General features: G+C 40.8%; 1 protein-coding gene across 3 annotated transcripts in view; it reads left to right on the plus strand.

Moving 5' to 3' along the window:
• Positions 1 to 4,598: 4,598 nt before the first annotated feature.
• The window catches only part of KIAA1217 (KIAA1217 ortholog), a 179,808-nt gene continuing 156,844 nt past the window's right edge, over positions 4,599 to 27,562 (plus strand). Inside the window, exons 1-2 of one of the 3 annotated variants that reach the window (XM_074157756.1) lie at positions 4,599 to 4,730; positions 9,805 to 10,091. In XM_074157756.1, the coding sequence (XP_074013857.1) occupies positions 4,661 to 4,730; positions 9,805 to 10,091 (357 nt within the window). In that variant the 5' untranslated portion in view covers positions 4,599 to 4,660. Of the gene's footprint in view, positions 4,731 to 9,804; positions 10,092 to 27,562 lie in introns of those variants that run through there. The other 2 variants (XM_074157757.1, XM_074157758.1) reach the window with 2 other exon arrangements.

Here is a 27,562-nt window from a genome sequence, read left to right on the forward strand (position 1 = left end):
TTTCAGCCTCTTAGTGACTCTTTTTAATAGTCGTTTTAGTGATTAAGGCTGGTGGTGCCTCTTGGCACCACTGTCAGTCTCTGAACTTCTCTGAAGAGCTGAAACCTGTAGGTCTGACAAGACACGATGAAAGTCTGTTGCGGACGTGTGTAGAGAAGCTCGTGCTCAATTTTCTTTTTTGCTTCAGCTGGAGTGTTACCATCTCACTCCTTTGGCTAGTTTTGGCTCAGAAATATGAGAGTCCTTAACTGAACTGGAATGTACAGACTGTAAATACTGAAACTCTCCACAAGTTTTTTTTAATAGCAAAGGTAATTTCGTGATAAAGAATCCCAGAGGTTGTATTAGATTGTCATCATAAATTTTAAAATCAAGTTCAGATGTTTTTCTTTAATTTAACCACTGAATAGTTTAATTGCTATCCTTACATTAGAGATGGGACCCAGTTCATTGAAATCACTTACTAAGCAGTTGAGGCCAAATTATCATAAAGCCCCCCTCCACATCTTAAAAGTCTGTGATTCCTTATTGTGCAATAGCAAATAAGCAAACAATTAATTTTAAAATAGTGTAAACATCTTTCTCCCCAGATTTACTTGCATGGATTCGTATCGACAGACCTCAGAGGTTTTTTTAATTTTGCTTGTACATGCTAGTGGCTAATACTATATCATCTTTGATAATATACTATCTGAACATAGTGCTTTGCTTTTAGGAGTGAGTCTATTTTAGTTATTGAGCATTGAGAAAACACACCAAGGACCGCAGTGAACTCACTGAGCACAAAGGAGAACAAAGATGTGCTCAAATGAAATGCAGCACCGAAGCTGCTCTCTGCTGGCTGAGGTGGAAATCAGAGTTTTGCTACCCTCGGTGCTGTTTTTCCATGGTTAGTTAAAGTTACTTTCTTCATTTGAACTCTGACTGGTTGGCAGCGAATGGCCACCTGCAACTCCTTGGCGTGGAGGGAAGGTTTCCTGACCTGCTGGAGCATCCTCTTGATGCTCTGCTCCTCCAGGGCAGGCCCAAGCGATCTCTGGCCATGTAATGGCTTGAAGAGATGCTGCAGAGTGACCCTCTTGAGTGCTCGTAATTCCTCCCAGACTTCTGCTTCATCGCTCCGGGTCTAATATTTATTTTGTTTCTGGACTACGGTAGGCTAGAGAGTGTCAGGCTGGTTCCTGCGGAGAGCATTCATTATGTTTTTCTCAGTGGCTACAGGATTTCACATGGACATTGAGACAGGTCTTTAATTATGGGATGCTTCTTCTGATTTAACTATTAATAATTAACTTCCCAGTTTTTTTAGCTGTGAATAATTGCTAGAGCCATGGAGTCATCATTGTATATTATAAGTTTGGCTAATTGAACACAGCCAGTATTTGTTAATTGTTCCTTTTATGCACACGCTAAACCCAGAAGTGTTTAAGTTGCTCTGGGACATTAATTTTAAACACAATTAAAACAGCATAACCCGTTAGCAATTATTCTCCGTGCATTGTTTTGATACTGATGGGTCCAGATCTGAGCACCATAATTAAAAGGAACCACTGTTATTGTTGATCCCACAGATAAGCAAATGCTGATTGCGTGCTGTGAACTGGTTAATCAAGTTTATTTAACTTGTCGTTCGTGATTCGTCCCAGTGACTGTGCTGGGGAGCTCTTTATTTGAGCCTAACAGTGTAATGGTTCCAGCTGTCTCCAGTTTCTCAGCTGCTAAAGGAGTTTTTCACTAATTCTTTTAAACAGAATTAGGTAACATCTTAAGGAATGGCATTGTTACATATATTAATTAAATCCAGTTTGGGACCAAGGACTTTTCCCTTTAAGTGAGGACATGTTTTGAGACTTTACTGTCCCAACTGTTCCCTGTCCTGAGCAGCAGCAGAGGCCATTATGTTTCTTCTGAGGCTGGGCAGGCTCTCCTGATTTGTTTGACTTTGATGACACTGAAGTGTGCCATGTTTAGTTTCACCTTTTGACAACGGTCTTTAATCCCCTTCGAGAGACTACTTCTGCAGCCACAGAAGTTCTCCTAAGGTGACACCCAGTTTTCAAGTCACATGTCCCCAGTCAAATAAGCAATCTCCCTTAGATCACCTCTGCATTTTGTGGGTCCATGTTGTTTAGGCCCCTTACAAGCATCAGCAATACCATTTACTGTCAGTCTCAGCAGTGGGAGCATCTTGCTGTGGCCATGAAAGCAACAGTTTCAGATGAGGTTGGTACCCTCCCAAGAGGCACCTGGCTGCTTGCTGGGACACCTCAGTGAGAGTCAAGAGACCAACTCTCTGTTGTGCTCTTGGCTGTGGAAACTAATGGTGCTGGCTAAAAGTAGATATTTTCATTTTAATGAAATTTTTATATATTTTTTTTTTTAGACTTTACCTAATTTTCTAGGGTTTTTTTCCCCCCACGTGGATGGAGGTAAAGCCTCCTAAGGGGCTAGAGCGCATTGATTTCAACCTTATTAAGGCTCTTGGTACAAACTGTACTGATCTCCAGAGCTAACCCTGCTTATGTATGAAGTTACAAAAGCACCTTCCTTCTAGGCGTTTGTAGGCAAGTATGTTTTGTGCTTTCCATTGTGCTATCCATTTCAGGATAAAGTCTTTTTAAATGCCTTTAGTTTCCTGACTCTCAGTTTCTGAGCCCTGTGTGCAGGTAATGTCTTGGTACAGCTTTCATGTTGCTACTCCAGGCAACTGCACTGGCTTTCTTTTCTCATCAGGCGTTTCTGAGTTATTTTATATTTCTTGAAGCTGGTGGTGTTCACTATTCCTGTAAGACCTCTCTTCTGCATCCAGCTGGCTGTGAATATAAGTTGCAAGAGGCTCATCATGCTTGTGCAGACTCTGGAAAACCTCAGTGTTAAAGGCACATTCCTCCGTATCACAAAAGGCAACATCAGATAAGTGGGATGGCTGGCCATCACTTCTCCTCCTAAAATAGTCCACAATCAGAATGAGCAGGAGTAACCCATGGCCAGTAAAAACACTACTCTAAATACAATATGTATCACACTGTTTTCTTTATATTGCAGGACAACTACAGGAGTATTCTGTTGGGAGCACTGTACTGCAGACCTTAAATAGCAGTGCTAATGTTTAGATTGTATTTTCATCTTTTCTATGTTTTCCGTGCCAGATTTCTGGGACTTTTGCCAGGTTCCGCAACCATATAGAATTAATTGTTAAAAAGGAAAATAAATATTGCTTAAGTGCTAGAGAATACGTATGTCTCATCTAGTGAACAATAGTTTTGTTCATTTATCAATTGTTAATTGTCGTTTTCTCAAAGGCTTTTTCTGTCTGGAAGGGAGAGGATTGGGGCATGAGGAGAGTTTCTCCTTGAGCTTCTGTATTGAATTTATATATACACAAAACATTTCTGCATTCAATAATCTAAGTAGACAGGATGACATTTCTGCCAGATAGAGATGTAGAAGGAAACGTAGGGGAATTTTCCTAGCCTCTCTGGTCTGAGTGGTTGAGAGGTCATTGCAAGCAATTTAGCTGATGTTATATTGAAGTCAGAGTTGTAGAAAGCTTGGAAGACCAGATTATGCTGTCTGTTTAAAAAGACATCCAAGATACTAACTGTTATCTGGTGTTGCAGTATGAGGATGATTTAAACAAGAAATTGCATATTTTCATTAATATCTCAGTTATGCTTTGTTCTTTACCTAATTCAGAAGTTGTCTGTGGATAAACTCTCTGGTCGTGATGCTGTAACTCAACACTCAGCTTGTTCCACCACCTCTGGCTCTGCGTTATGATTTTGATAGACTAATTTGGTCTGATATTCTCCACTAAATCAACACATATGGCATCTGCTGGAATCTGTGGGATTTGATCTCATCCTTCTCAGCCACGTTATTTTTTGCTTGCAGCCCAGTGGACCTATTGATTCTCATGCAGACTTCCTGCCTCTGATCTGCCAAAAGAGAATTAGTTATATGTTTCTATATGCTTTGCTACTGAGGCTTCAAAATCCCTCTTAACCAAAGTCCCTGCTTACATATTGCTACCATTCATTTTTATTGGCTTCACTAAAGTTGAATTCCTGTATCTTGATTTTTCCCTAATTCATTCTCTGAGCAGCTTGAAAGAATTCAACAGAAAACAAAACCTCAAAGCGCTTATATAATGAATTACTTTTAAACTAGACGCTAAAAAAGACAGAGGAGCATTTATCAGGAATGTTTGTGGGCTTGGTGGTTACGAGCTTAAAAAAATATTCTGTGGAACGGCTTTTGTCCCATGACAGAGATTTAAAAGGCTACGGATTCGGATTCCAGCAGGGACTCAGGCCTGTAATCATGTTTGAAATGTTCCCTTTCATAAGGCTCGCCGGCTGCCGCGGGAAGCCAGCCGGCCAGGGGCTCTCCTGCAGAAAAGCCCATCACCTGTTGGGGCCCCGGGCTCGGGGGACTCGTCCGGCCGCCGCCGCCCACCATCGCGGGGGGACCCGCTGCCGGCACCGCGGGCGTGCGGGGCGCTTAGGGGGGCTGGGGTGGGGGGGGGTGCGTGTGTGTGGGGGGTGGCTTTGCATGGGGGACGGGAGAGCTGCCTTTCTCCTCCCCGAGCCGGGCGCTGACAGTCCGGGCGGTGCGGCTTCCAAGTTGGAGAGGGGAGCCTGTGCGGTGGGCAGGGACAATGGAGGAAAACGAAAGCCAGAAACTTGAGCTGTGCCTGGCTTGCTCAGCAGAGAGCAGAGAGATGAAGGGTAAGTAAGAGAATCAGGCAAAGATGGAGTTGCATTTAAACATGCCCCTCGCTGCTGCTTTTTATAACTGGAGGCAGAATGCGTAGGGCGGGGGGGGAGCATGTCTTTCTTGTGCTAATGGCTCTGCAGATTTCCCTACTGCTCCGACTCTGTGAGTTTAACTTCCTCTTTAGAGCTTTAGAGAGATTTCTGCCTACCCTTTAAAGCCGGGAGCACGCTGTATTGCTGTCACAGTTTGCAGGACGCTGCCTGGTGCGGAGGGTGCTGCTCCCGCGATGGCGGGGGGGGGGCGAGATAATGTCACCTTCCCTTTAAATGCTCTGCATGCTTCACCTATGGCAGAGACATAGCTCTGCTTTCGGAAAAATAGGTTTGCGCTCATCTTTTTCTCGGGGTGGCTGTTAAAAGAGGGGGCTTCCCAGCAGATTGTCACAGGGTTAGTTTACTTTGTGTGAAACCCGTTGGGTTTGTTTTGGAGCGAAGCCAAGAAATTATAAGCGTGGTTTTCACGGCGGGTCAGCTGTGATGCATTTGTACAATTACTGTTGCACTATATATTTTGTCTAAAAGCGAATGAAAACTATTTCCTGGTGAATTCTACGTGGGATATTCCACGTGGAGCATAACATTCGGGTAGCATGACAAATACCTAATCTAATCTACATCTTTTATAGTATTTGTGGAGCACCTGTGAACATTCCCAGTTCATGTGGACTGTATTCCTCATAAGCACTTAAGGAAAAGTTGTGTTACTGTGTTTCTGTGAAACAAATATTGCATGGTTGGATACATGTGGTTTTAAAAAAATCACACAAGTTTACGGGTCTGTAATACCAGAAAATGGTGCACAGAGACTTAGGATCAAAAAATACTCTTCTTTTTGTCTTGGGGGTGTGTGTGTGTGTTCATTAATTGCTTAATGCTCTTTTGAATAATTTTTTTCAGTTAAAATGTTGGGCAGTGCCAGTCACGTGCATCTCTCTCTGTATATGTTTGTTTAGTGGGACGGAAATCTTAAAGAATGTGTCTAAGTAGGAAAAAACAATCCTTGAGTAACAGATTTCTTATGTATGGGTTGCATGAAGCTGCCTGAGATACATGTGGAGCTAGAAAACCAGAGGTCTGACCAGACTGATCCTCTGATTACCAAAAATTTTGAATGCTGGAAGTTCATTACCAAATTTAGTTGTTTTGGCCCATATCCAAAAGTTACATTTGAAAGTTCCTTGGAAACAGAGTTAATTGTAAAGACACTGGAATAAATTAGAAAGATTTGAGATAATCTCAAATTTACTGCTAGCATAAATATAATGGAGGTGGGTTTGACTCCCGCTGTTAAAACTGGATTCTTTTTTAAACTTCAAGTGTTGAATGTGGTTTGCTTCAAGGCTCATTTTCATAGTATCAGTACATGTCAGGTCCATACTTGTTGCTTTCTGAAATTACTCTGAAAATGCTCTTCTCTGTCACCTGGATTGCAAAACAGGACTATTAAAGTCTTCACAACATTTAAAGTAATGAAGCAAAGTGACTTTCCTGACCTTTGTAGACTTCACAGAGGGTGTGACTTAGAAGAATTGCATACCAGGATGCGTTGAAGGACTTTTACTTTATTTTTTTAAAATTTCCAACTCGCATCAATTAATCCTTTATGATAATCTTCCTGATAGTCCTAGGCATATTCCTTCTAGGCTGCAGACTTGGACCTTTCCTGTAGTTATACTCACCTTAGTAATGGGTGATGTTAAGAAATCTTGAAAATTTGTTTTTGAATCAGAGAAGCAACTCAAGTGTAAGGATTACCCAAGCCCTCAGATAACCAAAACCCTCCCCTATCAATCAGCAAGTCTTGCTTTTTGTTGCCCTCTAGACTTGGTACTTTATGAACAGAAAGACCTTCAGCTTTTACCTTCTGAGTATGAGGGAGGGAGAGAGGGAGACAAGCTTATCTCACACCTTTGTGTTTTCCCTTGGCTTCTCTCTACTCCTTTTCCAAGGAGGGTACTTGCATAATTTATCCTTTTGCTACTCTTAGCTCTCTTCTGGGAACCATCACATGATCCTTCACACATTTCGCAGTTATCTGTGGGCATTGATTTTCTAGGCCTATTATCTTCACTTGGAAGATACGGAAAGTTTGCCCAGGCTGTTATTGAGCAAGTCCAGGATCCATAAGACCTCTCCTGGGTTCTCCTCCCTGTAGCGCTGCGGCCCACACAGCAGCTGTGCAGCTTATGTGCCCCGAGGTGCACTGGGGGTGGGGTGGGGGAGTTTCACCATCCCAGCTTTCAGTCTCGCCATCAAAGTCACTTGCCCGTATCTAGGAAGTGGCTGAGGAGGATTTTTTTCAGCAATTACTAGGGGAAAGACCCGTATTGAAACGTGATAGAGAGTTTGGTTTGCAAAGAAAGTCACGTGCTGCTGTGGGCTGTAATGCGGCGGGAGCGTGCTGAATGCCCAGGTCAGCTCGCTGGCAAGACTAGCAATTAGTTTGCATAGTTTACATTCCTTTCTTTTCACTGGCATTTATACAGTATTTTCCAAGTATATGAAAGAAAAATAAGGTAATTTGTTGATCTTTCTAATATAGTATAAGAAAAATATGTTATTTTTGATTCTTTCTCAAGGTTTCACCCAATAGTGGTAAAACATTTTACTTGATACATCTCTTTATGTTCCACATAATTAGCTTTTTCTTAAACTATTGAAATGACTGAAGTGCAGAGTAGGGAAAGGCTTTGCACGAGGGAGATTTAGGACCTGAAATACACATTCATGAGCTCTCAGTTGTGTTTGTCTGTGTGGGTTTACCTGCCTTTTTGAGGAAGTGCCTGCCACCAATTCAGTGATTGAAACTGCTGCTGTGACCATACTTTAAGGGTTTGTACCAAATTGCTGCACTCAGTCACCCGCGCTCGCTCTGACTCCCTCGAGCTCCAAGGAAATCCTTTATTTATGTCTGCCGCCTTTGTTCCTACAGCCTCAGGGATATAACCTGCGGGCTCTCGGTGCAACAACTTAAAGATGGTAAATTCCAGCCAGCCCCATCCCACCTCTTTTTCCTCTTGTGTAAAATCCATTGAAGTGACCGTACAGCTTTCAGAAACCAGTTTGACCGAGTGTATCTGGAGTAGCCACGCTTACCTCTTGCAAGCAAAACTCTCCTTTTTGCCACTTTTCTCAAAAAAGCTGGGTGTACCTGGTGGTCAGTGCTCTGAATTTTCAGTAATCTGTGAGACTAGATGTTTTCGTAATTGAGTTGCGCTTGGAAAAGTTGCCGTGTGAGTGTGTGTGTACGTACACGCGAGGCTGCTGCTCTGAAGGTTTAAAGAGGACTCTGCTTCTAAGAAGGTCTTAAAAGATTCTGCGGAGATTGAAGAAGGCATTTTGAATCTGCATGAGAGCAAAACTTCCCCGTGAACCAAACCTGTTTCCAAAGTTGGGCCTGGATTTGTGCTCATCAAAGCGTGGTGCCACCTGCAATCCGAGCTCCTGTGTCCGGTTCTGCTTTCGGGATAGGTTTCCATGAGAGGATGTTGTTGATATTTTGGAGTCTGTGAGCATTACAGGGAGCTTACAGAAACATGCAAAGTCTTTGAGGACCTTCCAGGGCCCAGTCTTGTTGTGAAACCCCAGGGAATCGGTTCCCCATGTAAATTTGTGGAGCAGCGGCTCCACCAGTGGAGAATTGGCCTTATTACTAGGGCTTGATGTTACGTGGGACTTGGCAGGCAATTGCCAACGCACACCACAAAGCTGAAAAATCCCCAGCATAAAATCCTGAGGCAAGTGGTGGGCAGGGTGTCAGACTGACTGACTGAACCATAAAAAGAAGCGAGTAGGTGCCTGTTTCCAAACAGCAGTGCTGTATAAATGGCAGTGTGCGGGGGAGATGGTCGCTGGGGGGAAAAAAGGGCTCTGAGGCGAAAAATATCGGAGAGAGAGAGAGAAATAAAGCTCTACTAAAAACACATAGAAGAGGGAGCTTCCTGCTCCTGTTGAGGTGCTGTAAAGGGTTAACACTCACAGGGACGGCTGAGGCTGCCCAGAAAAGGTGGGGAAGGCCACAGCAGACTTGGGAGAGGCCTTTTCAATGCTTCTGGGTTTGGGGTTTTTTTGTGGTCTGGTTTTTTTTTTCTTTGCTGACAAAGGAGCAAGGGGTTTTTCAAAGGTATTAGGTAACAAGGCTCCAGACTACACTTTTTCATGCACCAGAGGGTTCATGTTACACAGTTACCTGAAGATAAGCCAGCACTTACATACCCGCCATGTCCCGTGTCTGCCTATCTCTTTGCAAACGTCGTCATGGTCTTTGGCCTTAAAGTAGATTTTAAGTGGTAAAATTTATCTGAGATTTGGGGTTGGTTTCTTTTTTTATATCACACAAAACTTGCTCTTACTCTGTTTCTTAAGAAATGGTTTATTGAAAAAGTGATGAAGTATTTTCCAGCCCGCTATCCTGAGACGTATAAAATCCAAGGGAGTTCCGTGAAATTTAAAACCAGACCAAAGTCAGAAATCAGGAAAAAAAGCCTCCAAAACCCTCGTCTTATTTCATAGGTGTTTCAGAGCATGTGGAAAACACACTGAAAAAAGATTAAAGATTTCAAATCTGCTTTGTCAAAGGAATTTTATCAGTTAGTATCCTTAAGGATACTAGTTACTGGGCCATAAGTGAACTGGAGCCTATTGAAGAAACCTGTTTCTTCTTGTGGAAAGCATCCTGTAGATTTTAAAGGTCAGGGAATAAGGGCCCTGTCAGATCTTCTTTTCAAGTCACATAGTGGTAAAGATGATATAAAAGGAACATCTACTTTAATGATGCTCACTTTTCTGTGAGGCAATACTGCAGTTGTGTGTTAAAAATATGTAAGTACTGTATAGAGCTTATATAAGTGATTATTTCTGGGCCACTTACAGCATGGATATGCCTAATGATGCAGAACATGCCACTGAACACTACCAGACTTTTTAAAGAACCTAGCTTTTATATTGATTATTTTCTTTTTCTTATTGATGTGAATGTTGGGATTAAGTTCTTATGATTTACTGTTTGGCTTTTTTTTTTTTTCAGACCAGGCAAAAACCAGTTTGCATGTAACATCACTAGATGATGCAGAATGTCTCCGATCTAAAGAGCTCCTTTCGACCCCGAACAGTCACACTTCTTCTAATTCAAAGTCCACCCGCAACATCCCTCGAAGACATACAGTAGGTGGCCCCCGCAGTTCCAAAGAAATACTGGGAATGCAAACCTCAGAAATGGACAGGAAGAGAGAGGCTTTTCTTGAGCATCTGAAACAGAAATATCCCCACCACGCCACAGCAATAATGGGACACCAGGAGAGACTGAGAGATCAGGTATGAAAGTCGAATTCGTATCTTGCTTTTTGTTGAACAGTCCTTATAACTCCTACAAAATTGAGCGTTACCTCATTACAAAAGGTGAGAATGTGGCAAAACATTACACAGATTTTTTTTGGATGCAGCCTAAGATTCAGTTGCTCCCTTGAAATTCAAAGAAATAATAATAAAAATGAGACTATTTAATATTACCTTGGAATTGTTTGTTGAAACTGACATTTTTGAAGAGCTTTTCATTTTTTTTTTAGAGTATACACAGAAAAAGGGATGAAGGTGAGACTCTTGATCTTAGTATATGGGTCTCCATCTACTTTTCACAGCTAAAGGGAAAATATGGAACAGCTGTTAACTTCTGTTATACTTTCAGTATTGGCACCACTGCCCGGGAGAAAAGAAAATATCTGTAGAGTGTGTCTGTATGATTTAGCTGGCTCTGTTACCCTTTCATTTGCTTTCTTTTCTATTTTTGAGTCTTTTAATACCAACAGAATGGACTTATCCACAGGTATCTGTCTCCTCCAAGCTGTTTTGACATCCACATTGGTCTGTCAGCAGCGTACCTTAAGGTGGTTTGCTTCTCACCTGCCTGCAATTGCTTTTCAGCAGCGAAAAGTAGATGTAGGGTCAGAGGCGATGTGACACGCTGATGTATTTCTCAGAGCAGGTGGAGGCTGCTGTCATGCCGACCTTCTGAATTCAGGGAATGCTGTACAAGGATCTCTTCACAGCCTAGTTCTGGGCTCTGGTTTTGGGTGCATTGTTAGAGTTTAATTTGTTCAGCTTTACAGACAATCTACCTTCTATTCCATAATTCATTTTTTGCAGTCAGCCAGCAGAATTTAGAGTTCAGGCTCAAAAATCTTCTGCTCGTTATTCTTAGTTTAACAAATGATTGACAGCAAAACTTTTATAAAATTTTTTTTTTCTTAGTGTTTTATAGGTATTTCAGCACTAACAACAAATTAATTGTAAGTAAGGATAAAAACAAGTTGGAAAAATACTGTACTCTGTTATGGGAGTTCTTACTGAATTCCCAGACTCTTTTGAAGCCTTCTAAACCTTTGGGAATCAGACCGTTGTTACAGGTTTGGAAAGACTGTCATTTGGTAACCCCCCCCTACAACTGCTCCTTGACAGGGTCTCTAGAGATCTCAGGTGCTATCACTGCCTCGGAACATAACTGCTAGAATCCATATGTATCCAGCTAAAATTACTGCAAGACTTCAGCTCTAACGAGGATGATCTATTCCTTATTTTTAAACAGCTTCCCTCCTTTCCTTTGAAAGTCTTGATTATTTTTTTTTTCCTCCCCACTTATCTCTTCTATGAACTTTAGCGACTGTGTGGAATGTGCTGGGTGGTAGATAAAGATACATACAAATTAAATAAAGGGGATGGGAGGGGGGTGAAATCCAGAGATTAAATCTTTTGGAGTCATGTAAATATTTAGTTCCAGTGTTACAGACACTACAAACCCAGTTTGAACAGCCTACAGCATTACACCCTACACATTTTGTAATTTGAGTATTTTCTGAAGGCAATAAATTACAGAAGGAATGCAGTAACTGTTCCTGTTATTTGTTTAAAATGTGTCATCCTTTCTAATTTATTGAGGGTAAAATTCTTGCGAATGTCTCCTACTTCAAATTTTTTATGATTAGACATATACATTGTATGTAATGAGTTTTTAAATAATTTTAAAACAAAATAACTTTAAAATTACTATTAGAGCATCAAACTGTCTTTCTTGGGGATGCGAAAGACTACAGACTCCATCCGTTCAGCATAACTTAAAAAAAAGATAAACTGAACAGAAGACGCATTAAAACATGCAGAAATAAATTATACCAGTTGATGGTAAGAAATTTGCTTAGTTGGGATGTAATGTATCAAGGCTGACTTATCAGATGCAGTAAGATTATTATAGTCATGGCGTTACAGTTCAGAGAGATTTTTTCTTACCAATTGTGTCTAGGCGTGCACACACACATGTGTGTATTTTGTGTTTGTGTGTGTGTATATATTATGTATCTCTGTGTATAGATACGTATAGGTATATGTGTATATATACATAGCTTTATGTGTGTGTATATATATATCTATGTGGATGTATAATGCATGCTTACTGAGCTGCTCCATGAATAAGACCATAATACAATTTTGCTTCAGAGGGTGTGTATGTGTATTTAGCATACATAGTTCCTCCCTCCTCCCCCCAGCCCCTTATATATGTATGTGTGTAGCAGACAAGCTACATACCTGTGTAGTAGGCATGTGTATGTAACATATGTATCATAAACAAAATCTGTAAGATGTATGGGAAGACATGAATTAAAATGTCACGATTTATTTTCCCAGTTCCTTTTCTCCCTTCGTACTTCTCCAGCTGCTTCAATATCTTGAAAGTGGCAAAATTATCCACAGTGGGAATCTATCAAGGCTAGTAGCTAATGCAACACCATTTTCTAATCTCTATGTCAAATAGTGCAGCTGGAACATAAAACATCCCAATATTTGCAGTTAGGAGATAGTGCCTTGCATATCATATAATTTGTCTTCCAGGTTGCTCTAAACCCTGTCAGGTCCATAGCCAACGAAAATGGACCAGAAAATCAAGATTAGTAATTGTATCTTTTTTTTTTTTGTGGACTTTCTTCTCTTGTTTGTTTTAACTATCAGTATCTGAGTTTGCAGATAGTAAACATCAGGTTTGCAGAAAATAAACATCAGGAAAAAAATATTTGAAGTTGTCAGATCATACTGTATCACCTGCACCAGCAAGGTCAGCTCTGAATGTTGTCCCTATCTTCCACTGTGTATTAATGGTTTCCTCCAGGCTTCGTTTACTCAGATAAATCCCTCCGTGGATGTGCCTCCTGAGGACCCGTTCCTACTCTTGATAACCTGCCACAAATCAGAAGTATAATCATGGCCAGGTAAAATGCCACTGGGGATTACTGATGGTTAACTAACGTGGTGACCCGAAACCTCCCAGCTGTGCACACAGATCATCCCTCCTCCACCCCGCAGGTTTGTTACCCTGTTTGTGATATCTTATTCTGGAAAGGAAAGCTCACAGAGACAGGGGCCATCTTTATTTGCACAAGGGCCTTGGGATACTGCCGCGAGGCAAATAACCAGCAGCTGAGCTGGTCTGTGTGGTGAACTGGGGCGTGAGCTCACAGCAGCCGGGGGGAGTGCAGGTTTTCCCCCATGCAAGACAACCCCACACTGGGCACCAGAGCTTCCTCCGCCTGGAAGCCTGGAAAGCCGAGGAACAAAATCGTTTTTTTGTAGGTAATGCAAGTTTCTGCAGGAGCTTTGGATACCTTGCCTCTGCCAAGGCTGCCTCATCTGGGTTAATGAAAGCAAGGCGCTAACGTAATCCTCAGGAAAGTTAGAAAGGAAAAAAAGAGAGAGGAAGGAGGAAAACAGTCTGGGTCTTCTGAAGTTTGAGATGGTGTGAATCATCTGCTGCTGAGCTCATGGCAGGACGTGGTCACCCACTTAGGTGGGGTTGAGTCTGGTCAGCAGTGAAGGAAAGAGCAGGAACAAGTATAAAAGCTGGGCCAGCGGCTGCTGGGATGAAAAAGAGTTTGCAATTAAGAGGTTAAAATGCTAACCTGGCCATGGGAGGGGGGTAATCCCTGCTGTGAACCTGTTTTACAAGTCACCTCGATTAAAAAACAAAAAGCCTTTCTGAGGGGCAGAGACCAAAAATAAGTGTGTAGAAGTTTCTCAGAGCTGGAGCTTTTGAGCATGCCTTTAGAAAATTAGCTGGAAGATGTTTTCCACAGATTTCTTTTATTGTTGACTAGGAAATACAGTGGGAAATGTGGAAGGGTCGGCGACAGCTCTAGCGTTTCAGCCAGTGCTCAGTGGAGAACAAATTTATTGGCAAATGAAATTAGATTTCCACCAGTTTAAAAAAAAAAAAATACACCCTTCTGGTGCCTGTGCAAGGCTGGGTGCCTAGAAAATGGTGGCTGAGGTTTTTTTGTTATGTTCAGTTAGGTCTGAACATGACAGGTAACTCTGGCATCTGGGCAGGTGTGGTTAAGGTTACCATGGAGATCCATGATGTCATGCTTGATAGAGCATGTCAAGACAGCTAATCTAACATGTAGGTGTTCAAAAAGTCCCATAGGCCAGAACTAAGCTTTATGCAAATAACAAAGTTACGCTGCAAAAGGGCAAAAGAAAATACGGCTGAGATATGGCGTGCGCTTTACCTGGCAGCTTGAAAGGATTGTTACAGGCTTCATCATAAATTAAAACTTTTGGAACTAAAGGAAGAAGATTTCAGACCGTCTCTGGCCTCACCTGTGGAATCTCACATTTCGGTAAATAAGCCTCTTTCTCTCTCTGCCCTCGCTGTAAAAAAATGCTTTTGAAATCGTGGAGTTTGCTTCACCACGTTGTTCCTCCTGGCAGCGGGGCTGAGTCAATAAAGTGAGTTTTCTGGCATGGCATGTTCCCTTTTCTCTTTTGAAAATGAGTTCTTTATTGAATGAACTGAGAATTTGGAATTTTTTGAAAGGCATTGTAATGTATTATGTTGATTATATGAATCATGCTGCAAAAATGTCCTAGGTAGTGTTTTGGAGGAGAAACTAAGAATGGAGACACTGTATTTATTTGTAGATTATTGCCAGATGTCCCTCCTTTAACTGTTAAAATAGAACCCTAAAATTACAACAGCATTTATTCCAGAATTTGATATCTGCAAAAAATACCGAGGCTTGTTTTTTTTTTTTTTTTTAATGAATCATAGTATCAGTCAGTTAAACAGACTTTGAGTATATGCTTCAACATCACAGGGTAACCCTGGGGCATTTTTAAATAGATTTTTTTTTTTCTTCAGTAAATATAAGCCTGTTTGGAGGTAAAAGTCCAGCAACAGAAATGCTACTGGGACGTTTGGGTTTTGGGTATAAACAAAAGGGGATATTTTCAGTCCATCTGGAGAGAGAGTAAAACACCAGGGTTCTCAGTTGCAACCACTTTTGCGCTTACATCAATCACAACAGATCAAGTAAACGTCAATAGGGGAGGGATAGCCCCCCCGCTGGCACCACTGTGATACGATAACGGGGAGCAGGTTTGGGGCTACAAAGTTTAGTTGGTTTGTTTGAAAAGGGGTAGATCTAGGTTGGGAGAGAGTAGGGGCTTGCAGTACTTAATGTCCGAGCTTAAAAATGTGAAAAGAGAAGAATTGTAGGTTCTGCCTAATGGCACCTGAGAAATGTAAACTTGAGAGAAACTAGTTTCAGTTCAGTGTAAATCCTCAGTAGGATTTAGGGAATGAGGAGGCTGCAGAATGCGGTAAGCACATTGTCTAATTCCAGTTGAAAAAACAGTGTGTAAAGGATTTCTGACGTTCTGCATTGCCTGATCGGGCAAGGTTAAATAAACTTTTTTGGAACATGTATTGATTATTAACGTGAATGGATTTGAAAGGAGTACAAAGTGAGAAATCACTAACTAATTTTTCTTGGTCACAGCTCTTTTGGTTTTACACTCCTAGTTATATCTTGAAACTAAGCCAACAATGGAAATAATATAGAATTAATTTCAATTTAACCTTTCTCCCAAAGTCAGAGCGTTAATTATTTAGTACTAGAATATGTACAAATGGCAATGTGTCAAATGAACTAGCATATTTTGCATTCATTACACTGTTGCTGGTTGATGGCATAGAATCATGTAGGGAGAAATTGATTTAGTGTTAATATCATGTGAATACTTTTCTGGTCTGTACCAGTTAAAAAAACAGAGTTAAAATATTACATTTGATTTTAAAATGTACACAGTGTCTGTGAAGAATGTGACTTTAATCTGGATATATGTTGCTGCAGATTTTTCTTGTTGAGAAAATCCATTTTGTTGAATTACTACTTGTATAAACTGCTGTATATAACGTGTCATCAAAATATGCCTATTTTTATCTGAGAGGTCAGTGTCATACAGCTAGAACTTGCTGTTGTGTCAGCATAGGCTGTAGGTATTAGTTTAGGGACAAAAAAAAAAGTTTCCAAAATAGTTTCAGGAGATTTCTGTGAGTTCCTTCCTCCTCTCTGCCAATGGGTACTGTCTCCTTGCCCAAATGATTCCCCTCCTCCCTCGATGGTCTTTGTAAGCCCAACCTAGCACGTTGCACGTTCGGGAAGAGGGAACCCTCCGCAGCATCCACACGTGTCCCCTGTCTCATGTACCATCTGGTACAACAATTTATTGCATTCCAGTGCTGCTGTATGTTAAGGGCAACTGCTCTTGTTTTGCGTTGTTTAAAGCACCTGAGTAAGGCTATGAGACTGAACATATGAAACATGATTATAGGCTTAAATCTCTGCCGGAATCTGAGCCCTTAGCTTTTGTTTATGGAAGGACATGAGATGACATGTCCATTTGTTTTGAGTTGAGGCATGCTCTTTAGCCCCCAGATAATGCTGTGATTGTGAGATATTTATAAATAACTTGATAGGTAAATGAACAAAGAGCTAGCTCATTAGCAATGTAAAGTGGATTTATGTTGTATTGACTATAAGTGAAAATGTTGAGGAGGAAGAATATTCCTAGTAGAATGTCTCAGTGGAAAGTCTTTCAATTTTACCCTTTACTTTAAAAAAGTAAGGCAATATATTAAAGTACATATTAAACTACTAGCCATAAGGTATCTCTGGAAGTCAGTGGAGTTTAACTAGAGTATTAATACTTGCTTTGATAAACCTAAGTTTCTTTGTTTACATCTATCACTTACAAGTAATTTTAAAAAGCTGCTCTTTTAAAAAAGCAAACAAAACAAAGCTGCAAAAACGCTAATAAAGCAATTCCTTTTCTTTTTCTTTCCCTTCCCCCTTTGCAAACCCCACACCAGTGCAATTACTTTGCCCCAACAGGATTAGTAACTTTTCTTCTGTGGCAACGCCTCTGCATTTTAAGTAGCATGTATTGTTTGTAAGTCAGAAGTCCCAGGTAGTTGTTATATCCTTATCTTTTTTCATGTGAGTTTTGTACATGTATTTTTTTATCCTAATTTTATGACAAGGTATTTTTAGAATACTTTGTATCTAGCTGACTGAATAAATTCCTGCAGTAATCTCGTTTCAGTGTTTATGGAATCTAGGACTTTGGTATCCCTTAAAGCAGAGTTCGGGCAGCTGCATTCAAGAGAGTTGCCCATGGAAACCTCTCCCAGTTACTGTAGACACCTGAGATTCCTTACATTTCAGAAAACTAAAAATATCCTGAGGCATTTACAGATGTGTTTTTGCATATACTCAGTTTAGTACTTGTGCTTTTTGGGTTGCCTCTGTAGATGACTACCAAAAACTGCACTGAAGCAGTCAGCAGGGCCTCATTTGGTGGATGGGTTCAGTGCAGAAATAACTCCTTCAGCAGTGATGGAGAGGAGAGCCTGTGTCCTGTGCAGTGGCCTGGCAGTGACCACCTCTGTGGTAGAGGCACCTCCTGTCTCCTCTGAAGCTGTGCCTGATGCCCTCCTTCCCCTGGGGACATATGGAGGTTTTTGGGATAGGCAAACCCTACATTTTCCCATTTGAAGTTGAGCCACTGGGCAACGACATGTTACAGTGTTTGGCCTCCATATCCTTGTGGCTAGTCCCTCAGGCCAGCTGCTGAATAATGAACCTCATCACAGGATTGCAGAATTGAGCTCCTCTCTTCATGCTCTTCCTGGACACGTGGACCTTGTGCTTCTTTTTTCTCAGCAGCAAAGTTTCAGGAGTCAGTGATGGAAAGCCCTGGCCTCATGTGGCTGTAGCCTGGTTATCAAGGTTCTCTGCCCAGATATGTAACTGCTGAATGTCCTTCAGGTTTAGGCTTAGCCAGATCTTCTCCTCGTTCTTTACAAATGCTGCAGGGGTAGATTGATGTATGAAGAGTGCTTTGCCACTGCTTCCTCTTCCAACTTAACTTTTAAACCAAAGTACCTCAAGTTGCTGTGCTTCGTGCCCTTCTCAGGGGTGAACAGCATGGTAGATGTCCTCAGAGCACCATTCTAGATAAGGCTTGTCAGCGACCACAAAGTTTATTTCAAGCCCCTTATTCACTTATGAGAGCACAAAAAGTTTGTGACAGAAGTAAAAATGAAGCCCTGGTCTACAGACGTGTTTGGCTGTGCTGTTTTTGAACAGGTGTTCTCTCTCATTTGAAGTTTTGGAGATGTGTTACAGAAGGTGTGAGGATTGCTTGTTTGGCAGATGAGGAGCATCACAGACAGGCAAAGGTGTTGGGTGAGGGCAACAGACTGTGCTGGTGGTAGAGCTGAGGTTACAGTGTAGTTTCCCTGGTCAGAGGTTCCTTCTGTAGCCTGTGATTAGCCTCAATATTTATGAATATTTGCTGTGTCTCAAGATCATTTCCCTGCAAATGGTTGTAAATGTGTTCTGGTAGTTCTTTTTTCAGCTTCATAGTCCTGTTAGCTTCCCACTGGGAACATTTTTGTGCTCTTTGCACATTGTCACTTGGGAGGGGAGTGCATATTTATGCCAGTCATTAGCAAAGTAAATGCACCTCTGGACATTGCTGCTGCATTACAGCATTTTTCAGTTGATTTTCTAACAAAGGCAGATTGCACCTAAATCACCTGATTAACTGGCTTGGTTTAACCATAATCCCTGGGATTTAAATCTTCTTTCTGGGCTCAAATAAGAGAAGAAGAGTAAATAAGACAAGCAAATCTCTTATGAACATATATTCCAATTTCCTTTCTCTTCAAAAGAGTTGAGTACACCAGGAGAAGCAGTGCTATTGTTAAAATTGCAGCCAACACCTGTGGCTCTGACAGCAGCTGCTGAGACGTGTGTTTTTAATGTTCACCCTATCATTGGGTCAGTTCACTAAATTCAAAATCTGATGGTATTAAGTCTTGACACATCAAGCCAACACAGGGACTTTTGGTTGAATGAGATTATGTTTTGAAGGGTCCTTTTTTGATTTTGTGGGGTTTTTTGGTCATTAGTTAGTACCTTTTGTACTGCTGCATTTTGTGTGTGCTCTTGTGTTGTGGATTGTAGTGATTCCATTCATTCGCTAGGAGATTGCTGCCTTAGTAAACATTGAGCATTTTCATTTGTTTAAATTTAGGGAAGGCTTTCACTGCCATAGGTGCACTTCCCTTAAAAAAAATTAACCTGCAAATAAAAATTAGTTGCTAAAGAAAGGACTAGAGAAGCTATTCTTTTAGGTTATGTTTGAAATCCAGAAAGACTAATAATATATTTTTCACCATGGCTTCTGCCGTGGGTTCTTAAGGAGGCTCTAACAACCTCTCAGCAGGTGGGTGTTGGGTAATTGGTCAGGTCCATCATGTGAGTTATGATCTTTAATAGTTACAGACTATTTTGTCCCACATCTTGAGATTTATTTTATCTTCCAAAGTTATGTTCCTGTTAGTTGTAAGACTGGATCTTCTTGATACTTGTATGAATGTCCATTTCTGTTTTGGATTGCTAAATTCTTGACTATGTCAATGTCTCATGACTGTAAATTCCAGAGCTCAGCTAAGTTTTAAGAATATTTCAGCCTCTAGGGAGTTTACATTTCTTATATATACTTTTAATAGACTGTCTGCATGCTCTCGCATTGATTTCATTCAAAATAGAAAAACTAATTGTAATTCATTTTCAGTCAAAGTTAAGTATTTTTTCAGTCTTTCAATCTGTCTTCCAAGGAAGGAGAAAGGCAGCAAGAGGAAGAAGTAAACAGTGAAAAAGCAAAGAGTTAGAACATTTTTTGTATTTGAAAGAAGTTGAGTCTGATTTTAAATTTTACATGATATATTCACTTCCAGATACACTTCCTGCCAGATGAATAAGCAGAGACTTTTCCAAATTGCACCTATTTTGTGGGTATGTGGGTGTCTAAAGTCTGGAAACAGACCTGCTGTCCAATGGCTATGTATGAGCTTTGGGCTTTCTTCCACTGTGCTTTGAAAGCATAATTTTAGCTGCATTTATTAATTTGTAGCCCTGTTTTTAGTAACACAAAATACCATACATCAGACTGTTGCAATTAGTAATAAATTATTCACAGAAGGAACAAATATTTGACTTTCATTAGAATAAGAAATGTCAATTGTTTCCCATTGGCTGAATAAAGAAATAGTTGAAAGACATTGGTTGGTTGATTTAAGTAACAGTAAATATTGTTTGGAAGGAAGAAGAATTATTTAGCATAACGTAAAAAAATTAACGTAAAAATACATACGTAGCATAAGCACTTCCATTAAAAATGTGTACCTGAAAAGCTAGAACATTTATTATATTTCCTATAGATTTTAAAAAACATTTGTATTTCTTTTTTTTAACAGAGAAATTATAATTTTAGTAAATTCTTGATCTAAAGTTATATTTTTCCCTAAAAGTCTTCAAAAAAACCTAACAAACCTCCAAAACCTCACAGATGATGTGTGCTAATTTTGTTATGCATATCATGTATTTTTTAAAAAGCTATTTCATATTAAAATTGCTTAACAACTTTGCATTAAAAAGTCAGTATTATGTCAACATCTACTACCCAGGCATATGGGAGAACCTCGCTATTCCTCTGCGCTTAGACCGGAATCACCGTGTTATTGCACGTACCGTGATTTGGCAGTAATTGCTGGCAGCGTTCTGGGTATTTTTACTAAGGATCACCATTGTTTCAATTGGTTTTCTGTGGCTAATCCAAGTTGCCATCTTTTTTGCCTAATACTAAGCCCAGCGCTGGGGGTACGGGCAGGATGGTGCCTTCTGCCAGCCCCTGGCATGTTCCTGTGGGGGTGAGTGGGGCTGAGGAGGGTTTCTGCGCTAAGCAGCCCGGGGACTCTCTCTGGTTTACCACAGGCAATTAGTTGGTGTCTGTCGCTGGAGAATTTAAATGAAAACATATGATAGAAACAGCATCAAAAGCTTTCGGGAAATCAGTGGAGAATGTCTCCTTTCTGAATCTCGCAAAAGGATGGGGTGGGATGAAGCAAGGAGGCGCAGATAGCAAAATGTTTTTCTTGGCCCTCATGGCGCTGGTGTCCATGTCAATAAAAATGCTCCTGCTGACCGGAGTACAGTTGGCTCAGACCCCTAGCAGGTTGTCTGACGGACACGCTCTTCCCCTGACATCAGATGCAAGAGTTTTATTTCTGGCTTATGTGTACTTCCCCTCTGTTTTATTTTTACCGAGTGTGTTCCACGCCGGAGGCAGTGACGGGCGCCCTCCGTCCGTCTGTCCTGCGCGGGCAGGTCCTGCAGGCACCTGCTGCCAATGCTGCGCCCTGGAACGCCCGGCTCTCGCAGCTCCCTCTCACCCGGCAGCTGATGGGCGCTGCTACCGAGCCAGGGCTCCTGGCCACCGCTTCCCAATCCGGACCCGAACAACTGGGTTAATCCCATACCACGCCTGGGACCCTACTGCAAGTAGGAGTCGGGTTTCTTCCCGAGGCTGATGAATAGCTTTCAGTAATGCTTGGACCATTGCGGGAGGTCACGGATGATTCTTGATTGTTGCTGTAGGTTAATTCCACAAGAGGTTTCAACATAAATTAACCATTTGTGTTACTTTGATCGTGCTTTTTGCATGTGCCTTTTTACTGTGTATCTTTTACCTTTTTTCATTGCTAAATCGTGACCTCCTGGTCTTAGATATTAATCCTGTCACAAAAAGGGTAGAGCCCATGTGCAAATGTGTATTTGTTCGATCCCCACCCGTATGCAAGCGTGCAACCATGAGAAACCAGTATTTTTTATATATGAGTCATTCATACACCCGGATGTGTAACAAAATTTCACATCAGCTGAGGCCGTGTTGCATATGCGCACCTCTAGAAAATCTGCAGCAGGAGGAAGAGGGACTCGTGCGGCTCCTGGCTCTGTTGCTCCATGCTAGTGGCAGTCTGCTACCGAGGGGAAGGATTTCGAGGAGGAGGTAGCCACTCGTGCTCCCATGGCACAACCGAGAAGAAAAAGGAGCCTCTCAGCTCTTTGCTGCTCCTCTGGTGTCTCTTCTGCCAGCCAGGTACAGCTTTGATGAAGAGCCAGGTCTTTCCTCTGTGGGCTTGTGTAAGAGTGAATGGAAGTTTTTTAGAAGATAAATTTTTTAAAAAGACTGCTCCCTGTAAGAAAGAAGGTCTGTAAGTCTTCATTAATGTTATCCTATTGTCTGTACATGTTTCTAGGTTTATTTTGAAAGGCACAAAAAACTTCAGGTTACTACAGTAGTTATCAGATGTTCCTACGAGGGAGACTGACAGTCTACAGAAGAAAGGTTTCCCTTGAACCATGTTAAAATACAATTTGATTTCATCTCATGGTTTCAAAATTTGTCATACGCTGTCCAAAACCGAGATGCTTTCTTCTCTAATTATAGGGAGTGTTTATATGTAAGGTTTAATCTATTTATTGGAAGTCTTCCAGGACTCTAGAGGAACTGCTACTTGGTGGGCCTGTTCTGAATTGAAGAGGTAGAAAACAGTAGACCTCTACTCTGAAGATACTTGGACAGCAAATATGAGTGAGCTACTCTTTTTTCCCATGTTGTCTTCTGCTTCTGCTGTAATATTTTGGGGTTGAGGTATCTTTTTCCCTCATGCTGTGACAGCAGGTATTGCTTTGTTTTAAAGAAACCATGAACTCACAAGTCCAGTCTTGTTTCTGCATGACTTAAACCTGTCTCAGAGACATTATTTTGCCAAGAGTAGTTCCACTTGTGATATATTAGACAGATTTCTTTGTGACTGTGTTAACATAGGCAAAGCCAGCTTGGAATTTAGGGAAACTTTTAGTAGTCTATAAAAGGAGAACTGAGGAAATTAAAAAAGAAAGTTCACAAGTACTCAAACAGGTACTTGTGAGATGCTTCTTATGTTGGGTTGGGGTTTTTTTAATGTACTTTTGTGGATTTCTCACAATACCTATTAGCAGTGTATTACTAGAGAGAGAAGGGGTTTGGCTTTTTGTGATATATCACAGCTGTGTGATTTTAGTTGTAGAAACTGGGGCAAATAATTCTGAATTGATACCAAAAAGGTTTTCTGTTTAGGGTGATCACTCCCTGTGAAGACTGTTTTTCCTAAGGAAATGTATAACCTTTTAGATTAGATTTACTTGCTGTGTAGCATTTTAAACATGCCAGACTAAAACTAATGCGGGGTAAAACCTACAGAGGTATTGAGTCGCCTGGCAAAACAAGAGCAGCTTAGATAACCATTCAGTAGCTTATTGTGGTAAGATAAACATGGAATTCTAGGTATTTTCTACAATAAAAGAACTTATGTGTTCTTTTGATCTGTGCTTTCTGCTGCCGCCTGTCAGACTTCCCTGGATACTGCCAAAATGTCTATGCTTTTGTCATTGTCTTTCCCTTTTTTCTTTTTTTTTTTTTTTAATTTTAGGATCACAGTACTAGATTTTGAGAGCAGAATAGCTTTTCTAACTTCTAACTTCCTCTGTAAAAAGCAGTCAGACTAAAGTTATCAAGCCTTTCAAGTGAGGTTTGTCTAACCACTGCTGCTTTTTTTTGGGCTTGTCTTCCCTGTGGTTTGAAAACTTTCTCGAATGTCTGGGTTCTGTGATCTTTCAGAGGTCTTTTAAAATGCAGTCATAATTTCAAAATGGTCACTCTGCCTTCAGATAGTTTCAGTGGAGATGAAGATGATGAGCTAGTTTTGCTTACCCCAATGTATAGCAAGGACCCGTGTTTGGAAACATAAGCTTACATATTGTTTTACTGCTCATTTAACTAGAACAGCCAGCCTGATTTCATACTGATAGCTCTTCCAGCCCAGAAAATTACCTGCATTTGTTCACCCAAATTCAGCAAAGTAACTGAGTCTGGCAGCGCCCTGTTGCAATAGGCAGATTTAAGTTATTTTATCTGAAATGTAAGAGAGAGGGAAAGTTGAATAAGAGTTAAATGGGGAAGAAAAGCCTTGATTAGCCATTCAAAATGATTTGCCTTTTAAATCAGAGGCTGATAGTTTAGGAGCTTTTTCTGGTTGCAGATATGGTACCAGCACACCTTGAGTCACTTCTAGGTGTGTTGGGTGTTGCACTTAAGAGCAGAACCATTAAAATCCTTGTGAAAACTAATGACCAGAGTAGAATTTCAGGTTACCAGTGTATTGTGATATTGTCCTCAACAAAAACACATAGTTTGTCTTTTACATGTCTGGACTGCCTTGCTTCAAAAATGAAGGGAGAATTCCCAATTTTCATGTTAATACCTGAAACAGGTAAGCAGTTATAACCATAGCTTTGCTATTTGATCATTTGATTTTTCAGGCAGCAAGAAACATTGCAAAGAACAAATCTACCTGGCCCCACAACCCATGCGATATCTCTTATCTTTCCTGTCACTTTGTTCTCATCTAAGAGGAGAATCCACCAGTTGTTTCTCATATAAGCCTCTGCTTCAGACACACATTAGCCATGATGCTCAAATATCCTCCATGGAAGTGAAGTTGGTTGTCAGCAGTGTAATAAAGACACCCTTTTTTCCACCGCCTTTCCTAAAAGCTCCATGTCAACATGTGACAAGGCAGATGGTGTGTAATAACCAAGCTCTTCCTACTGGAAGGTCTCAATATCTAGGAGTATACAAACATCAAACTGACTTCACCATCCTGTGTGGATGTTTGGGTTAACTGTTGTTCATAGCAGATGATTTCAAAAGCATCTGATTAAATTGTTAATGTAAGTGCTGGTTTTCAGCAGGTTTTTTTGACTGATAATATGATTGCAATTTGCTTCTGTGCACTGATCAAAAGAAAACTGGTGCTGAGATGTGGAGACATTGTGGGAGTTGTAATTCTTTTCCTCAGTCTAATCCAAAAAGACACAATCGAAACAAGTTAATTATTCATCATATTGGAAAATTTCTTAAATAAATACTGTACTACAAGCTCTGTTTGACTTGAAGGAGAGCAGCCCCTATACCTTCACTTAAAAGAGAGGGAGATATTCCTCCTTATCAGTAGAGCTATTTCTTTTCTGCCAGATTGTGCTGGTCGGAAAGGATAAGGGGTAAGATCCCAAGCCATGTAACAGGGCATTTCTCCCCGATTTAATAATTAGCAGCCTGAGAGTCAACAGGACAAAACCTGTATTTGTCTCTCTGACACATTGCTGTGCTACTTCACATGAAAGCAGTGCAGTCTTAATCTAAGCAGTTTTATACAATTTGAATTAATCCAACCATTAAGAACAAGCTCATTGTTTAAAGATTTGCAGATACCGTTTCACAGGCCAAGAAACTTCTCAGAGTTTTGTTCAGCCAGCGTATTAGATAAACAAAATGGAAGCAAGCCATGATGCAGTTGTTTTGCTTTTTCTTTCTTTTGCAGGGTATTTGTTTGTCTTCCCTCCTGCAGGCTGCCACAAAGCATTTGTAGAGTGCAGTGACCTTTACAGAAAGACTAGTAGTAAAGTGCTTAGGTATCACTGTCTTGATAGCTGGAAAGAGACGATTATTGTAGCATCCAGGAAATTATCTAAAGGATGAAATATCAAAAAGATAGAGATTCCTCCCAACCTCAACCCCTTGGAGAGGAGCCAGAGGTGTATTAGCCTCTGGCATGGCTGGACCATAGGAACAGGTCATCTGGTGTGGTTTCAGTCATGGGAAATAGCTGTGATACCAGCTGGGGGATACTGTGGGAAATAGAGTCATGATACCAGCATAGTTTCTGCTTCTTCTGGAAAGCTGAAATCGAGAATGTGATTTACCTGCAGACATAGGCAGGGGAAGGCTATCGCCTGGATGATTTGCAAAGGAGGTTTTAAGGAGAACAATCAGGGTGCCTCAAGACTTGCTGCCCCCGGGACTAGCAGATCGAGAAGTAGGTGACATTTAACATTTGAAGAAATCCATGGATTGCTCCAAAGGTCAGTAATAAAGTGCTCTTGTCGTGGTTTGACAGCTTGAGTTTAACAAAACTTTGAGTTTAGTTGCTCAACCTTATTTTATATTTTTTGTAAGTTTGTGGTGAAATGAGTTCATTTGCAAGGAGGTAAATACAGCTGGAAGTTAAAGTTTTCCATATAGAAGAATGTTAAATGTGGTCACCTCTTGAAACAGTTGTTGGGAATGTGTTAACAGGCAGCCTTTATAGAAATGTAGCTTTTTGCTGAGATCTGGATTTTGGTGAAGAAATTCCCTCTGCTTGGGCTGCCAAACAATTGCATTGCAATCTTTTGCTATAGGTGTTTGACGTATTGTCCTGTCAGTTACACAGTATCTTATTACAAAATCAGGCTGTATCCCAGCCTCAGAGAGCGTATTTTAATATGAGATTATCTTTTATTTTCTGAATAGTTCATCGTTAAAATAACACCATAAAAAAGGTTGGCAAGCAATTCTTTAAAGATGTGAAGAGAGACAAGCGTTGAATGGTAACTTTACAAAGAAAGTTACAAATAAAATAGGCAAGGAAGTATTTTAGTCAGATGTGTAAACATATCCTTTGGGCTGAAAGATAAAGCCAGAGGTAATGAACGGTCAGAGCCAAGTAGCCATCCTAGGAAACATGCGCATGTGTTTGTGCACAGAGAAGTGTGTGCCCTGCACACAGTTCCTTTGTGGCTGAATCTGCTGCTGGTGGTCTAGAAGCATGCAGCTGCCTGCAGAGTCACTTTTTGGTGGTCAAGAGCCAATTAAAGAGCACGAGCATGGTGTAAATACATGATGTATCTAATACGGGGTGTTAAATATACCACAGTACTACATGGATCAAACTTTTCACACATAAGAGCTTAAAAGAAGATACTGAGTTGCTGTTGAGAGAACTAGCAATGGCATTAGAAACCTACAAGACCAAATGATTTTGTAAGCTTTTTCCGTAACTTTTGAAAACTTTAACAGAGAATGAATTGAATGCATTTGAGCAAGCATGTGATCGTGTGCCATGGCAAAGTCGAAGTTGGAAAGGACCTCTGGACACCATCTGAACTGCTGTAGAAAGCAGAGACTTACGTCTCTTAGGGTTATCCACACCCCGTTAAGCTGAGTCTTGAATATTCCCAGTGAAGGAGTTTCCACCATTTTTCTGGGCAATGTATTACAATTTTTTATTGTTCTTATAGTGAAGTTTGTTATGTTCTTATAGCCAGATGGAATTTCCAGGAGTGGGGTAAGCTATACCCTGGAAAATGCTAAGTCTGGAAAGGATGTAAGGATCTTTGGGACTGCAAGTTCACAAGAATTCCTAGTGTGATGCTATCATAAAAGGAGGAGGAGTTATTTTCCAGGAAGAGACTGATTAGGACTCAGGAATAGCCTTACCTCTGGATGAGCACTGTGACAAGAATGCATGCTGTAGTTTCCAACTCAATATTGTTGAAGGGATGTTGGACCGTGGGAGCATTGCTGAGGAAAGTCACCCAAAATGGTGTGAGATCTGATGAAACTATTTCTCTCTGAAAACTATGTTTTTTTTAATCCATTGACCCTATCAAAATAGAGAGCCTCCTTGA

The sequence above is a fragment of the Numenius arquata genome, chromosome 12 (genome assembly GCF_964106895.1).
Source record: "Numenius arquata chromosome 12, bNumArq3.hap1.1, whole genome shotgun sequence".
In the NCBI taxonomy this organism is placed as follows: domain Eukaryota; kingdom Metazoa; phylum Chordata; class Aves; order Charadriiformes; family Scolopacidae; genus Numenius; species Numenius arquata.